A 17,986-nucleotide genomic window follows, 5' to 3' on the forward strand; every position below is an offset into this window, starting at 1 on the left:
ATCCTTATTCTTAATATGTGACACGGAATTATCGAGTTTGGGTAAGAAGGGAGTTGTTATCCCTAGGGTGAAACACCCAAAAGGAATACTGGATCCATGTCACGCCCGAGGAATGTTTGGTTGAACAGGTGTGAAAGTCAACCCTATGGTAACATGTGTGGAGCGGTTAAGTCGACATGGTGTTCACATAATTAGAATAGGATTTTTGATGTTTAAGTGCGTGGTTTGTGCATTTATATTTATTAGGAAAATATTAATTGTTGGTATAGTATTATTATACATTCAACACATTTTTCTTTGTAATAACTCATTGGGCTTCTTGGATGCTCATCTCCTTTTTTCTGTGTTTTGGATTAGTACGCTTTCATGTTATGCTCGTGGAATCATGGGATTTGTGGATAGCGGGAATTCAGGGTTGGATCTATTAGGGATAGTAGTAGGTTTCTTTTGTTGTTTTCATTAGCGTTATCGATGTTTTGGAATCTATGTTATGTTGAATCTAGATTTGAATGCTAGTAATAGATTTCAAACTTTTGTACTTCGTAGGTGAGGAAACAGTTGAGAATGTATAAAACATGCCATTCTCCATATCTCCAACATGGATGAATGGGATGAAGCAATCTGTGATGACCAAGCTAGTGGTACTAGTTGGCAATGGTTGAAGATGTCAAGATGATCGGCAACAACATGAAGATATTGTGTGCTTAGATAACATGCTGACCTACTATAATGGCGAGACTAGTATGACACTCTTCACATATTCTATCTCAAAGGGGTAATTGTATTCTTGGAGAAGGGGAAGTATACTATAATCCTTTTGGTTGATGCCTTGGTGGTGATAAGGACTATTTTGAAATACTAGGAGATATAATTAATGACTGAAATGCAAAGAATCCTGAAACTGATACAGCATTGTTTCTACAGACCGTGTCCAATGTTCTTGTGTAGATGTCAGTCTACGTATAGGGGGCATTATTGATGGCAAGAAGGAAAGTGAACTTGGTAAGGAACTATTGATAGATATCGCATTGGAGAAAAATAGAGAATGATTTGAAGTAGTAATTTATCCTCAAGAAGCTTTGTGTAATGGGGTTTAAAATAGGATTTACTAAATTTTGGTTTAATCATTTTCAGGGTCCAAAATGTGCATGTTTACCTACCTATCAGACACTCCAGAAAAGATAGCGAGTTGCGCCGATGCCTTTTGAGTATAACCAGGCAGCTAGGCCTAGTAGCGGCCTTATAGTAGCGCCTCTAGGTAGAAAAAGGTGCTTCAAACATTTACAAAGTGTTATCCAAGCTTTGAAACTTCTCGGGCCAATCAATTGGGGAGCCCAGGAAATGTCGTTACTAATTTGCTATTGCTATTGCTCAAACAAGCATGAAACGCCTACGTTTGCATATTCGTCCAAAGCTGATAGCTCAGAGCTGATATGTAACAATTTGAATAATTGTTGGTTAGGTGAGGTCGTGTAGACATGTCAGCAATTGGTAACTGCTAGATTAGGCGTCTGAGTCTGTCGACGTGGTAGGCAATTGATGAGCGTCATTCGGTACACAAATCAGGGGTCGCATTTCACCAGTTCTGGTGTAGCGAACGTGCATCATAGTTACGAGAATATGTATGATTCAGGCAGTTGGTACGGTGGTACCAGGTTTCACCACTAAAGCCTCTACAAAAAGATAATAAGATTATACCGCAGTCATGCATCCAAGTTTTCACTGAATTTGCATCTCTTTCGCTTCAGATTTTTTACTGTAGTGACGAAGTCAACTAGGAAGCATATAGAAGGAAGCCCAGGCCTGTCAGCACGAAGTGTTTAGTGTTGGAGAGGTTTTTATGGGACTACTGTTGTGCTGCAGAAGTTTCACGTACAGTTTAAACAGAATTAAAGCCGAGGAAAAACAGCGCAACTTTGCTTATGGGACATCCTAAATTCACGTATAAAAAAGTAAGTTTTCACTTCAAAACTAAAGTATTTTATCTAGCATTCCTCTTTCTAGACCGTATACATGAGTCAAGTACAATGAGTTGGGTTAAGGAATCGCTCTTTTTTTTGTGTATTTGGGGAGGAGACTCTAATTTCCCATCTGGGGGCGCGTTCGTTAACCTTAATGAGTTTGTTCTTTACTCCAACTTCCATAATTACATTCATTGTTCGCTACAAAATCATCGTTACAGTAGACATGTTTTTTATGATTGTTGTAATTCTAGTCTTTTTCTTCATTATCCCACGCTCCTTTTCATTTTGCAAATGTGTAAATCACCCCTTAAAGAATTATTACACGACTACATAATACTGTACCTACTAGAATCATCATTCATCAATGACTCCGGAGTTTGCAAATTTCTTGTGGAAAACTATGCATCAACTTACTTCTAACTACGGAGAACCTCAGAGACCCCTTGGATATTAAGGGACATCCTCCCAATAGATGGCATGGTCTAACATTTGTGTTTTGTTCTGGTACATGCAGGCCTCAGTGAGGCGGTGTTCCACTTGAATACTTCTGAATCCGAAGTTCTGATAACCAACACGTCTATCACTTGTCACCCTGAGGCATATATAGTGTCCAAAAATGGATGCAGATTCAACCATAAAAAGTTTTCGCTGGAAGCAATTTTGTGAGAGTTGGCAGGCAAGGTTAGAAATTTCTTTGTGAGAGTTGGCAAGAAAGGGTGGAAATTTGTGCTCATAAAATCAGAAGTAGAGGATGGAGAATATACCTTAATTCTGGTTCCTTTCTCACAGCCACCTTAGAGAGTTTGCAAATTTCTTGTGGAAAACTATCCCCACGTTTGACAAACCATAGATGGGTCTGCCTCAGTGAGGCGGTGTTCCAAGACTGCAACGTTGCAACCAAGTGACAACACTAAGTCCACATATATTGGACTTTACGGCTTCATCATTCTAATCCAAATCTATGCAAAAACATTGAGTTGCTCAGTTGCAAACAATGTGGTGCATGTCAAATTTCTTTCAACATGACATATCAAACATGGTCTACATGGCAAAAGCTAAGCATATGGAGTGTTGCCTCCCTCCAACAACCTACAAGATGCATGCATCATTGTGCTCTTGCGAGCAGTGGCTGTCACAAATCACAATGCCACACCGTTGCCTGATGATGAATATCATCAGTCAAAAAGAAAGGAAGATAGAACGCTTTGGATTGCAATTGTCAGGATGGTGTCAATGTGTCATTGATGTAATTTTGCAAATACTGACTTAGATCAAATGTAAGGAAAATGACCTTGAACAATAGTAATGGTCTAATTTAGATCTTACAACACACCCAAGAGAGAAAAAGGTAAAGAAAAAAGAAACCCTCATTTAAAACTTCCAGTCAGACCACGACCCCAATGATCTGCTGGTAGTGTGGTAAACTATTGGCTAGTTTGGTTATGGGATCAAGTCGTGTTAAAACACTAAAACCACCAAAAAAAAAAAACTTCCAGTCAGCATAAAATATGAACTAACCGATAGAATTTTAGCCTATAATGAGTCTAGGAATAATTCCCACAAATCAAACACGCCCTACATATACTTTCAAATGTTATCATTTATAGGCTTATACCTAAACCTCTAAACATTGAAACCCCTGTGGTAGTCTACAAATGTGCATGGGAGACAAAATTGGGCCTGAGGCGAAGTCTAAAAATAGGCATTTTGTAGTTTTGTGCATTAGTTGCCAGAAAACATTTTATGAGGCCTTTTTGTCGCAGACATCAAAGCATCATAAAGTTGACAGACCTTCAATTGCAGAAGAGGGGAGTATCAGTTGGACTAAAGTTTTCTTTGATGCATCCTTTGACAGGACAATTAACAAAGGAGCAACTGGAGCAATTCTGAAGGACACGGAAGGGGGAATTCTAGCAGAAGCATACAAAGAAGTCAGAGCTCAAAGACCTAAAGATGCAGATTACTTGGCAGCAGAGGTTGGGGCAATGCTAGCAACCAGGGAAGGGAGAACTTCTGTCCACCTGGTAGGAGATAACCAAGGAATCATCACAACACTCAGGAAGCCAGAAGAAGCAAACTGGAGGATGACCAATGTGGTCGCAGCCATTTTGCAGACTCTGGAGAGAAGTAGTCCTAGGGTTGATTTTTTTGGGTACCTAGGAGCTTAATGAGGAAGTTCATGATCTAGCCCACTCGGCACAAAGGGTTAAAGCAATGGAGCATGTTCCAGTATGGCTAAACCTGTTAGAGATGACTGTAAACTCTTCAATTTCAATTAAGTAATAGGAAGTAAGATTATCGAAAAACAAAAAGTTAACGTCTTCATCTATCTAAAATTTGGGAACAAAACATGAATCATAACCATAAAAGTTTCTTAAAAAACAAAATTAAACTAAACCAACTAAGGACTATATTTTGAGGCTTTAGTCTCTTGCCAAAGTTTCCTAGGGTAAGAAACGCCCTGCAGGTACGTGGCCAAAATACCGTTAGAAGTTATGATCAGGTAAAAAAACGTAGTTATTGCTTTGAGTTGCTATTGTGCTGTGAATCTGTTATTCATTTACTTGGGTAATGAGATTTTGGGTGAAGGATTGGTGACTTAACTTTCTTGAACCTCAACACTAGTGTGTTTCACATGTTCCGAAGCAGGCACTTAGACAGGATCAGGGGTGGACCCAGGGAGGGCTGCACCAGGCGTCAGCCCGGGGTCCGTTTCATTAAAAAAAAATTAGTATGCATTGCTGATCGCCTCTAAACTTAAAAGCCCATTAGCCTTAGCCCAAAGAACAAAAAAAAAATGAATGTAATTCTTTCTCTCTACCGACTCTACGACTACGAAGTACGAACCCCATTCTTTCTCTTTCTTCAGTCTTTTGAATCTTGATTCTTCTATTATGCTATTCAGATTTATGATTATCAGATATTGATTATAAGGCTCAAGCTTTTACACATTGACTCGTTCAAACTTCGAAGGTATGTTCCGCTTATTATTATTATTATTATTACAATATATATCGTTGGAATTTTGAATGTTGTTGTTACTCTTACAGAGTTACAGTTATCTTACTGGTCGAAAGATTATTGGAGCAACGAGCAACTAACATTTCTGAGTCTGCTCTTGGAACTATTCGTGGTGATTTTGCTGTCGAGATTGGCTTATTGGTAGGTAATTAGATTTGTCGTTCATTTGTTACATTGGTTTAATTGTTGTTTTTGATAGATTTCAGTTGCATGAGTTGGTCTGATTATAGTATAATCTTGTTATGGTTGTTTGAATTAGAATTGGGTGAATAAGATATTTCATGAATTGCAAAACCATTTCTGCCTCTCCCATGGATACTGGGTAGGATCTTTTTGTGCAAGTGTATTGAAACCATGTAGTTCTCATTTAGGCTTCTCATCAAACAGTTATAGATAAATGTGTGATTTTTTTTTTTTTAGACGTTCAATGTCGAAGGGAGTGCGAAAGATAGATTCTTTTTTTAAACCAAAAGAAACACCCAACACATCCAATGTTGCTATATATATTTTGATGAATTAGTATATATATTTGGCTACTTGTGAATTCTGGTGTTTCATTTGTTTCTTTGGAATGTGTCAATTTTTTTTTTTTTGTTTGAGACTCTGGTTATCGTTGTTTAGCCCGGAGAGAGTTGAAATGCTAGGTCCGCCCCTAGACATGATAGATCTATATATATTATGCTTGCTAGATCAGTAAAAAACAATTCATATGTCGAAGCTAGATCAAGCTAGATAGGGAGCCACATCATCTAGATCAGTACAAAAAAACATCAATATGTCAAGCTAGGTATCCTACATAATATGAAATATATTGGTACTATGAAAATCACCATATGTCATCTAGAAAAGTGTACTGTGTTTTGAAATTTCAGCTAAGCATACAAGGACAGTAGATCTAAGAAGACAGTCCCGTATAAAGGTTGAGTCAGTTTGAATTTGAATGATCAGAGGTTTAAACCCAGTAATGAAAAATACCCTAAATAGATATAACATGTATACATTTTCTCTTTTTCAAAACAAACAATGGTAACAAGATTAGTGGGGGAGGTCCTTAACTACTGCTGAAACTGGCAAATATTGCAGAACCCCAAACTAACGTAAGCAACAGCGATCAAAACAAACAATGCAAGTCGATGCCAGTCCATAACCGGGTCTCTAAACCGAAACCTTCTCCTACTAGGTCAAGTGGAGAGTCAATACCACAGAAATGCCTTCGCTTCATACCTACACTCTCTACCGAAACCGCCTTCACTTGAAGACCCTATTATTCCACATCTTCCAAATAGCCCACCACCCCACCCTAAGTTTATGCCACCTATATAATCATTCATCAAGAGAGAGAGAGAGGGTTTCAGCCAGGTGAGTAAAGTAGTTGCCCACTAGTAACATCATAATAGGCTAAAGTTCTAGGATGGCATTCATTCATTGAGTGTATAACACATAGTGACAGAGGACAGACTACAGAGTGTGGGAGATGTTCACACCTCTATGGATAAGTGAATAGGCAGTTAAGAGCGCACCCAAGCAATGCAGACCAAAGGAAAAAACTTGACATTTGCTCATTTAGAGAAATAGGAACCTTCCAAGCAAGAGCTTCACAGGGAAAATTTGGACTTAGTGTTACCACTTACCACCTCTATTAGAACCAAAGAGACTACACCGTAGAAAGATCTAAAGAAGAACTTCATTTGTTAGTCCTACTCTGCTTCCAAGAGTCGGTTTGATTACAGATACACCTCCCAAATATTTTTCTACATCTATTCATGCATCCTCCAACATTTCTTCTCAATCAGTCAATCCTCCTTCATTATATTGTCCCCACTCTTTGAGGTATCAACTCCCCATCAGTCTCCAAATCTAAGGAAACAATCACTCTTGGTACCTATACCACCTTTACTAGCTTCCATGCTTGTCTCCCCAGCTACCTTGCCCTTTCCTTTGCTGTTTTCCTTCTCTGATCAGGTACCTGCTCATCTCACAACTCCAACTTCTTCATCACCCTATTTCCATCAATAAACTCTATGGCGTTCATTCTCAAATCCAATTCTAGAGAGGAGTGGAGCTTATCAAATGGATGTACTCTAAGTACTTTCTTTAGATTAAAGTTTACTAATTTTAAGTATTTAGTTTCTGTTCTAAACTAATATATAGAATTTCAGTACATTATATACTGGAAATGCAGAAAATAAATATTAAATAAAATAAAAATAACACAGCACAAAGATGGGACCTGTCTGTTTTTGCAGATATCTAATTTCTACATAACCTTCCTGTTGAGCTTTGATTACGAAGTCACAATCCATGACAGATATACATACCTTTTATCCTTTTTTCACCGAAGATAATTGTAATATCAGCACCATCAGTACACAGTATTATGTTAACACAAAAATCATTGTAACCAAGGGTTTGGAATGCTCTCTTGTCAATGCCCTTAGATATAAAAGACAATTATTGGCTAGAGATTTGGCATGCATATCCATAGCACGGAAATGCTCATAATGAAGCGTCATAGTCTAAAAGAGCTACATTCAGCCACTTAGGTACGATCTTGTGAATTAATTATCAAACAAAAGCATAGTGTTACCAGAATCAAAGAGATGATATTTAAACTTCAAGATACAAGGTCAGACCTGGTTTTTAGTTCTCCTCAACCAATTAACAGTTATACATATATACTCATTACACACATATCATAATCACCCCTAACAGTTTTATGTTATTTTCAAATTTAATTAGATTAAGTAGAACAACAGAAATTCTCTACTAAGGGTAAAAGACAACAAAGTGGCCAGACTCAGACCACATGCATCCATTCACCAAGAAACTCATTAGTTCCAACCACTGAGAAAAATACTAAGATGGAAACTTGAGCGTCAGAGTCAAAGTTCAAAGAAAACGCAAAAGACATTGTAAAATAAAAAATGAAAGAAGAAACAATTAAGACATCCATAAACAAGATCACTTAATCACCATTAATTTTTGAAGCAATCAGAAACGGCACAAGTGAATTAGAATTTCAATTACAACTGGAGGGACTTCTTACTTGGATCAGGAACAATTAGTGAATGCCAGTCTTGACAACTTCTTTTTGTTGGGTTCCCTCCTCTCCTCCCTCGCAGCAGTCACGTTCAGCACCTGCTCTCACTTCTTTCTTCTTCCCACTTCCTCCCTTTTTCCCCTTCCCCAATTTCTTTTTTCGCGTCTTCTTTTCTGATTGTGTACCCACTGAATTGCAGCAAAATGGTTAGATACTAACAAAGAAAAATATAAAAGATTATACTTCATCGTTCATATTGCAATCATATGCTACAAAAGGATTAATTAGCACAGATCTTACGGTTTGGTGAAGTAACAAGTTTCAAGATGCCAGCATCTCCGCAGATATGAGGACACTTGTCAAGCAAATCTCGGGCATCAGACTCTCTACGTTCCTTACAAAAGGATTCTACAGCATGAGAATATATTAAAACAGGTGGGTATTTCTTTACTTTCAACGCTGTCAAGTATTCATTAGCATCATCCACGGTGCCAAACTTGGATATATAATTGTTAAATGGTTCTTCATAAGAGGGAAGCTCGTCTTTCCTCAGTAGGCGAAGAAGATTCAATGCTTCTTTAAGTTTACGTTCTCCCAGTAATTTCTGAATCAAATTCTTGTACGTATCTAGTAGAGGCTTCATTTTGACCTTCTCCACCATCTCAAGGACCAAAGTGTATGCATCATCCACCCTTTGCTTACTACACAAACCATTTACCAAGACTTCTAAAAGACCAGAATCAGCATCAAAGTTCTTCTCCAACATCTGGGTGAAAACGTTTAATGCTTGGTCAATTTCACCAGCCAAGCAATGCCTCTGAATTATAATGTCCCAGGTCTTGAACTCAAGAACATATCCTCGAGCTTCCATCTCTCCCAACATTTTACAGGCCTCCTCCATCCTCCCTGCTTTAGCGAGCCCAAACACTATGTGGATGTAAGTGATGTTGTCGGGTTCATCACCTGCATTTCCCATGGTTTCCAAAAACTTTTCGGCTTCACCAAATTTCCCTGCAGCGGTCAAAGACCTATGGATCCTGTCATATACACTCTTGAGGAGCATTTTCCCTGTTGCTTCATACTTATTGAAAACTCTAAAGGCCAAATCCAAATCTGGGGTGTCGGTCAGTGAGATTGCAACTAAAAGTGAACTGCAATTTGAAACTGAGGGTTAATAAGGGCCATCCATCATTAACTCATAAAGCTCCACTGCATCTTTCAACATCAAGCTCCTTATAAAAGTTCTTGAGAGCTTTATATACGTATCACAATCTATTTCGTGACCCACACTCTTCAGTTCCTTGGTTAAACTCCAAAACAATTTATTCTTTCTTACCAAGAAACCTTAACATGCTATTATAAGTAACAGCATTGTGTGTATAACCCATGTGCTCCTCCACCCAACAGAAAAAGTATAAACCCTTTAAAGGGTGTCCGTGAAGCACCGTAAAGATCCTTAATAAGACATTTTCTGATAATTGAATCTCCAGCTCTCCCAATTTCTTTGTCAGACCGTCATTCCAATCCAATTCTAATACCAAATCAACTAAACCTTTCACATTGGCATCCGCTTTCACATTGGCATCCGAAGCACTCTCTTCAGACATCTTAGTATACAATTCTTTCAGAGTGTTAGCGTCGCTAATCAACTCATCCTTACATAAATTATGCCTCAACTTCCTATAAGTGTCTTCGTCAATATAGCATCCTTCATCAGACATTCTTTTGACTAAAACCGAAAACTCCTCTATAGTTTCCTTACAAGCCAGAATTCTAAGCATAAGACTGTAAACCGGTAAACTAGGCTTAAACCCACTTTTATCACATACCCAGTTAAAAAAATCAGAAGCCTTGAGTGGGTATTTATCTAATTGCTTCAAAACATAAAGAACAGTTTCATGGGTCAGTGTCGTCGAATGCGACTTCTCTAACTCTAGTTTTAACTCCTCAGACCATTCTTTTGCAGTAAACAAGTAGTAGTAGTAGAAGAAGAAATAAGCAATGGTGAAATGAGAGTCACCTTGGAATGAAGAGACCGAGTGAGAAGGAATGATGAGTCAGCAAGTCTGAGTGAAGTGAGAATTCCCTTGGCTCTTTTCATGGTTTTAGGTTCAAGTGCAGAAATGTTTTTCAGGACTTTGGAAATGCGAGTGTTGAACTTGGAAAGGGTTTTTCTTGGGTTTAAGGATTAGTATCAACGACCTTATTTGTTGGACTCAATAAGTTAGCCCATGGGCCGAATTCAAATGGGTTTATGGGAGATGGTATTATCAAAAATCTTTCTATATTAGAAAAATCTGGGTTTGATGAACAGGATTTTTCACGTAGGTCAAAGGAGCAATTTAGTCTTTTCTCTTTCTATTGTGGGGGTATTTTGGCGTTTTTAGTATTATCTCTACATTCTCGAATATTCTTCTCACTCTGTGTGTGCAAATTCTCATTCTTCGTCTTCTGTTTTTGCTCTATCTTTAATCTTCGAGTATTGTTCACATATAAACTGAAAATCCTAGGGTTTTATTTCCCCGTTCTCAATCTGGGCGTACTACAATCGGCTGTTATTGTGTTCTCTTCTGATTTTGGTTTTGGTGATAATCTAATAAACAAAAAACAATGATTTACATGTAAATCTCTCTCTCTAATCTACTTCTTTAATTTAAAATTCCTAATTTATTTAGATTAGCAAAATTTTAAGCCTTTGACATAGAATTGTGATTGTCTATAATCACTTGGTTTATTTTTCGAATTAAATCAATTCCTTAAATCTATATTTTTTCCACTTTGCATTATTTTCTATCTATTTATTTTAGGAGAAAACACAATATTTATGCTAAGGTTCCTGCTTATTTTGATTAGTTTCCGCCAAGTAGTGTTAATGTTTGTTGTGCAATTTTTATCATTGAAAATAGCCATCTTCCTTCAGATTCTAGACTCTTTGTTGTTTGGTGAAACTATTCTTGAAAACAGCTTACGTATTTATCGACAGATTGACATCCTCTTTTTTTTTTATTATTATTATTCATAATGATAAAGATTTTTTTTTTTTTTTTTTTTTGTATTGTAGTCATTTGCTTTGTGTCAGGTAAGTGTGGTCATTTGCTTTGTGCCGGGTAAGTTAATTATATAGAGCATTTAGATATGAAAACAAGTAGATAGTTTTTAAAAATATTTGACTGTTGTTTGATGAACTACAGTGCTTTGATCCTTGATTGTAGGTGATTGTAAAGCCATTTTTTTTAAAAAAATTATTCATTTTCTAATTTAGTGTGTTCGGGTCTTTTTAACTACAAAATTATATATTATTCTATGGAGTTTCTTGCAATTTTGTTCTTAGTAATTTGCTAGGGATTGGGACCTTTATAACTTTTATTCAATTGATTTTTAGTAGAATGTGTATGGTCTCATGCATATTTAGTTTCCTCAATTTATTGTCACAGTTTTGTTGATGGCCTTCAGTAACGCAGTAAGAGTCTAACGAATCAGTGGAGTTAATTCATAGAAATTTATTTAACGGTATAACATTGTTGACTGAATTTGGACATAGTTGTTCAATACGTTAGGATGAACAATGGTAAGATTAGCAATTTGAATTGCAAACAAGCTAAGATTAAATATTTCCCAAGTATAAGTCCCAAAAATTGGGTAGTAGTCGAGTCTTTGTCTATTAGTGTCTCATTTGGTTTTTACATGGTTACCAAGAGGCAAGGGGATATTACGCAAGGGATGACAATAATGGATGTGGGTCTATGAAGGACTGGCATAGCCATGGATCTGGCTAATAATCCTTTTACACCCATCTCAACTAGCACATACAAGTACTGGTAATTATAACAACTAACTATTTTCATGACGTTCATGTTTTTTTTTTTTTTTTTTTTTTTTTTTTTTTTTTTAAAGATAACGCTATTTAGCAATTTTAAGTTGATTTACAACAGTTTGGACTTGAGCTTGAAAGTGAGATTTTTTTTTAAATCAATGTTCTAGCATTGTTCCTCTATTTATATTGTATTTATTTTTTATATAGTTCGTTTCATAGTTATTTACAATTTATAAATAGGGAAAGAAGAAGAGGATGATGTAATAAAAGCGATACTAGACTGTGAAATCAAAATGAATGTAGCTTTTCTCTTCCATATTTTTGTGTGATTCTTTGCATCTGATTGTCATATCATTTTATGACATCTAGTGGGGAGGGGAGGGGGTCCTCAAAGGACTTCATGAAGAAGTGATATGAGTACGGAATCCCCACTGCTAAGGTTGGTAAGGATTCATTTTTCGTAGTACGTAGGTGGCGAAGTGTTAGTTCTTTGGTCCTTCCCAACTACATAAACCTTATCACCGCTTAGGAGGAACCCAATACAACTCTCCATCATCACCATATAGAGCTTATCCCAAATGGTGAGAAGAGCTTTTGGAAACTGTTTTTAGTTTCATGTCTACCTTTCAATGAAATGTCAATATTGATGTTTTGAGTAGTTCTCTCTCTTTGTATTGATGTTTCTCTCTCTCTCTCTCTCTCTCTCGATCTCGATCACAACCCTCTTCTTCTTCTCTGCTCTTCTTCTTCACACCCCTTCAACACATTCCTTCTACCTACCTGGTGTTGCGCCTAGAGATTTCCAAAGGGTATATTCTCTTTTCCCATTCTTATCTTTCAAATGCTTTTATTTATTATCTTAGTATTAGTAATCAGTTATTAATTGTTCATTTTGTTTATTGATATATGGTATCATATCATTTTGAACTTATTTGTTGGTTGATTTGGAATGTTGGGTATTTGAGTATTGATTCGGATCTAGGGTTTTTTCATGATTTTAGATATGGGTATTGATCTATTAAAGGGTTTAAGGTTTGTGATTTGATAACTTTCGCATTTTGAGGGTTGTGGTATTGATCCATGCTGTAGAAAATGCTGGGAGTTCCTGTTTTCAGAACCAATGCCCATCTAAATCCCCATAAACGCCATGGAGATATTGGAAGTTATGTACATTTCATTATGAGCTCCTGAAGTGCGTTTGTTATCAGTCTATGATAGGAAGCTAAAGAGTTATTCAAGGGTCAAAGTTGCAAGTTTTAATACGGTTGCAAACTTCTATATAGGTAACCTATGTGTAAACCATGTGTAATGTAGCTATTAAATCATTGGATGAGAGAATGCATATTGTAGTAAGGCTCTCCGCCCTTTAATATAAAATGTGCAAGTTTTTGAAGCTTCTTTATGTTTTTACCTTATGTTGGTATTAAACCTGGGGCTTTGTATACTCTTTTTAAGTATAATTCCTGATGTAATAAAAAAACTTGGCTTCCCCCATAAACAAGTTTGATTAGCATATCTACATACAAAATAAAGTTGTTAATCGTCACGGACATGTATAAGTGTATAACTGCTATGACAATATATTTGTTAACTTCTCAATATGTTTTATTTCTGTCTGGTACACGTGCTCTAGCACATGCATGATGCTAGTAAAATAAAAATGGGTTTATATATCATTATTCCATTTCCAATACTGCAATAAGGGCAACGGGAATGCAGATGATGCTATGGTTACTGAAGAGAAGGCAACCCTCGCTTTATGTGGTTATTAGATATTTAGCTTTTGGCATGTTGAATTTTAATGGTTACCTACAACTTGTGATATATCATGTTGCAACTTCATGTTTTTGCACAGATTTGGATTTGAATGATCAAGCCGTATATATAGCATAATATATGTGGATTACTAAGGGGTAAAAAAGAGTCTAGATTTGTTCACCAGCATACTTGGCTGGTGAAATCTACCAGCGCTACAAGGAGCCCACGTGTATAACTAAAACTTTTTTTTTTTTTTTTTTTTTTTTTTTTTAGAAAAACTAAATAAAACAATATATTCAAAAAATCAAAAAAGGAAATAACGATTTCTGCAAAGATTTTCTCCCCAAAACACGTCTCTCTCCAACTTCCGTTCTCTCCCCCATCCCTAGTCTTCTCTTGGGCTGGTCATCAAGTCGAGCTGTTTGTGAGTAACTCGAGCTTAGCTCATCGAAGGCTCGACTCAAACTCACTCATTCAATAATATGAGTCGAGTTTGAGCACATTTTAAAACTCGAGATGCTCGTGAACTACTCGCAGTTTGCACTTTACATAGTTATGTTAACGCTTATTTGGGATAATTATATATTTATGTTAATTAGTGTGTTGGATTATAATTACTCAACACATATTGATTGTATTTATAATGTGCACACCTTGAAATAGTTGTTTGATAGTGGTTATTGTGGTATTAGTAAATTGTAATTGCATTTTAGTATTTTATTTAGATGAGTTTAGCAAGTTATTTTGGTCTTGAGGTAAAATTTTGAGTCTATTTGTGGCTTTGTGCTCAATTATCTCTAGCTTGTGGTTGAAGTCAAGCCTATACATAATACAAGTCAAATCAAACTCTGGAGCCTATGATCGAATTCAAATTTGTAGTCTAGAAGAATAGGAATCTAGACACATTGAGCTACTTGAATACTCGATGAGTCGAGCTTGAGCACGAAATAAAGCTCGAACAAAAATTGAGCTCGACACACTCGACTCGAGAGATGCACTAGCCGAGCTTGAGCACCCTAGTACTCGACACGAGTAGCTCGATGACCAGCCCTAGTCTTCTCTACTCTTTTATCTTTTTTTTTTCATATAATTTTTTTTAGTAAATCCTACTTAGGTATGATACCAAAAAATACTATAACCAAAATTAAATAGGGGATTTCTTCTTGTATTATCAAATTACATTAGTTTTATCATTTATCATTTATATTCGTGTGGCATGCTGAAAATTTTAGAGTACTATTGTCATAGCAGTATAGCCTCACTTCAAAACTTCAATGAACGTCTCTTCTTCTCTGTATTTTTTTAATTTTTTTTTTGAAGTCTTGTTATAATGACACTTTGAAGTTGTTGACTCCAAATACAATGCTCATTAAATGAGAATCAATATAACGACGTCTCTCTGGTCTAATAAGTATTTTCTCCTCAAACACATGTGTACTCTCTATTCTATTTAGATTATAATTTTTATTTATTTGTTTGGATATTTTATTTATATAAGGAAGGATAGAACGAGTTGAGAAGGACACAGATAGAGGAAGAAGAAACTCGTTGGAGGGAAGTGGAGAAAGAAGTACGCCATGTTTTGGGGAGAAAATCTTGGCATCCTTTTTGGTTTTCTGGATATATTCTTTATTTAGTTTCTCTAAAAAAAGAAAAAAAGAAAGAGAAAAATAAATAGGTTAGTTTTAGTAATACACGTGGTCTCCTTATAGCGTTGGTAGATTTCACCAGCAAATATGTTGGTGAACAAATTCGAACTCGGGTAAAAAATGTGTGGAGTATCTTTATGAGAAGTAGACCTGAATTAGGGGATATTCTCCAACCTCTTATGTTAATATTCTTAGAGCATTATCAATGCATAGGTAACTTCCACATAGGTGCCACATGGGATAAGTTGCCCTCAAAATTGCCTTGTTTTGTATTTGTCCAATGCAAATGTAACTATGAAAACCAGATGGATACTAAGTTCTTGTTCAAAAGAAATAAAAAATCACGCAAGATGGATGGAAACATCCCGTTTGTCATGCAAAATGTCGAAAACACACACGACTATCCAAAAAAAATACATAAAAAACATGAAATCGAAAACACACTAAATATCGACGAGAAATGCACAAACAAGCGAGGCAGACTATTAGATTCGTGCCGGTCTTCACAACAATGTAGCATTGTTACATTATTTGGAATTACATCTAAAGTGATCCTTGTATTGGAAACTGTTTTTGGCTCAGCTCGAGGGTCACTTCCACCAAGTTACATCCAAAGTGACCCTGCATTGGGAATGTTATTATGGTCTGCAACATCCATTATCAGAAATCCTTTGTATGACTAGAATAATGGACGATGTTTGTGCTTATTGATTTAAATTAGGGTTAGTTAGACTTACCCCTCTATTAATAATTGCAATTAGTGTTACCACCCCCCCCCCCCCCATTTGTAAGATCCAACTGCCAGATTTCTTCATCTTAAAAAAAAATATCATCTCAGTAGGCTGTTGGATCTTGCAATGGGGATATCATTATCAGAAAGGTGTCGGCTAGCAAAGTCGGTAAAACCTTTGGGTGATGATATCGAATTCCGCCAGCATCTCATTTAAAACAAGTTTGCCAATAAAAAAAAAGATCATTTATGTGTGAGCCTACTTTTGTAGTAGGCCTAACGACTTGGCTTTCACCAGTTCATCTTAAACACTTCACATCATCAGTCTTGAAGCCAAGGCCCAATAACCATTCATATAGGAAAATTTTGTTTAGTACCTAACCTTTTATTGATTTTTCTACCAAATTGATGATGTAGAGATTATCATGGATTCATGGCACCAATAATTGCATAGTTTTTCTGACCATCAATTGCATATACTATTCTTAGGAACAAATGGACTACATTTAATAACCAAAGAAAAAAAAAAAATGAAAGACCACAATTGGCTTTTGTACTGTTGTACGCATGGCTAATGTTGATTGCTTGTATGATCAGAAAAGAATCTCGAGCTTTGAGCAACAACTCGTCCAACATAAAAATTGTAACTCAGTAAGTTGTTTTGATGCATCAATCTAATCGTTGGCACTCTCTCTCTCTCTCTCTCTCTCTCTCTCTCTCTCTCTCTCTCTCTCTCTCTCTCTCTCTCTCTCTCTCTCTCTCTCTCTCTCTTTAAGTTGTTCCCTCCTTGGGGGGATCTACGCCTATAAAAGAAGGCGTCTTCTCTATTCTCAAGGGAGGCCAATTCTCCATCTTCTCGATCATTTATCTCCATCTCCCTTCCAATCAACCAATCAAAAGCTTGAACTACGTCCGACTTGATTCGAGTTCACTAAAGAACTCGATATGTAGGCATCTTGACATAACCGAGTTCAGTCGAACAAATACTACCTCTACATTAGCGCCGTCTGCCGGTTCGTTTTCTTGAGAAAAAACATTCATACCATTTTCTTAAGCCCACGAAACTTGGTAAAACCACCATGGAAGGACAACTCAAAGCTTTAGCCGATCAAATGAAAACTCTCCAATATTCTTTTACGGCAAGCACGTCATTAAAGTTTCCATGACGCTGATGTGGATTATCAATGGCGACAAGCGAAAAGTTAGCATTCTAAGAGATAAGTCTACATTCAACTATCCTTCATTTATACTAATATTTAATCTTTAGATCAGTTCAGATAATCTGTGCACACTTCTATGTTGCAAGATATACTTCTTACTTACAAATCACTTGTAGTCGATCCAGTACCGACCCGAAGGCTACAACTACCACCATGGCATACGTTCCTTTACGGCGAATCGGTGACAATACAGAACCAGAAATCCAGCTTACAGGTCGCTCCTTACCAGGTCAACTAAGGTGTTGGTTCAACTAATCTCAAACAGAAATTTCAGAGCATCTTAAACTATGGACCTATATCAATGAGGAAAAGCGCACACCAACACAACTCATCACAGAGCTATATCAAAACCTCAGCCAGATCTCATGCAAACACCTCCGCCAGGTCGTCCATCAACCTTCTATCAACCAGGTCGTCATCAGTCATGTCGTCCTCAGCCAGGTCGTCCTCCTCCAAGTCATCCTTTGCCATGTCATCATCCACCAGGTCGTCCTCAGCTAGGTCATCTATCAGATCAGTGCATCATCAGCTCAAGTCGGACAAAAACATAAAAAGTGAATTTGCAAGAGAAAACAGTGGATTTTGACCTAGAAAATGGTCACCATAGAGTATATAACTCAAGCTTAGTAGTGACAACGTGCGCGCCGCCGAGATCTTTCTGAATTGGGATCACACGCGTGATTCTGACAGCTGTAGCCAAAGTTATGGCCAAAATACCAAAACACATCCAAACTTACTCCAATTAGCTAAAGATCATGATTACTTGCCATCTTTGTGCTGATCCGCTAAC

General features: G+C 36.8%; 1 protein-coding gene and 1 long non-coding RNA gene across 4 annotated transcripts; one reads left to right on the forward strand and one right to left on the reverse strand.

Annotated features, from left to right (window-relative positions):
* Positions 1 to 1,958: 1,958 nt before the first annotated feature.
* LOC147504164 (uncharacterized) lies at positions 1,959 to 13,326 on the forward strand. 3 transcript variants are annotated; one of them, XR_015192993.1, is made up of 4 exons: positions 1,959 to 2,119; positions 3,820 to 4,937; positions 5,015 to 5,126; positions 12,929 to 13,326. It is a non-coding gene; the product is annotated as an uncharacterized LOC147504164 (long non-coding RNA). The 3 variants fall into 3 exon arrangements; XR_015192994.1 differs by lacking the exon at positions 1,959 to 2,119 and adding an exon at positions 2,849 to 3,312; XR_015192995.1 differs by lacking the exon at positions 1,959 to 2,119 and adding an exon at positions 2,849 to 3,241.
* Positions 7,679 to 10,211, reverse strand: LOC147504165 (uncharacterized). The gene is made up of 2 exons (XM_086557229.1): positions 8,326 to 10,211; positions 7,679 to 8,213 (listed from the first exon to the last, which is right to left on the reverse strand). Exons 1-2 carry the CDS (start codon positions 9,086 to 9,088, stop codon positions 8,047 to 8,049), a joined length of 930 nt encoding a protein of 309 aa, XP_086413355.1. The 5' UTR covers positions 9,089 to 10,211; the 3' UTR covers positions 7,679 to 8,046.
* Positions 13,327 to 17,986: the final 4,660 nt, after the last annotated feature.

The sequence above is a fragment of the Coptis chinensis genome, chromosome 4, assembly GCF_015680905.1.
Source record: "Coptis chinensis isolate HL-2020 chromosome 4, ASM1568090v1, whole genome shotgun sequence".
In the NCBI taxonomy this organism is placed as follows: Eukaryota; Viridiplantae; Streptophyta; class Magnoliopsida; order Ranunculales; family Ranunculaceae; genus Coptis; species Coptis chinensis.

What these genes read in the sequence shown, in the direction of transcription:
- LOC147504165 (XM_086557229.1), bottom strand. Translation starts at nt 9,088, where the DNA reads ATGCTCCTCAAGAGTGTATATGACAGGATCCATAGGTCTTTGACCGCT. An exon ending in ACTTGTTACTTCACCAAACC is followed by an intron (nt 8,214 to 8,325) that starts GTAAGATCTGTG and finishes GCTGCAATTCAG; the next exon opens with TGGGTACACAATCAGAAAAG.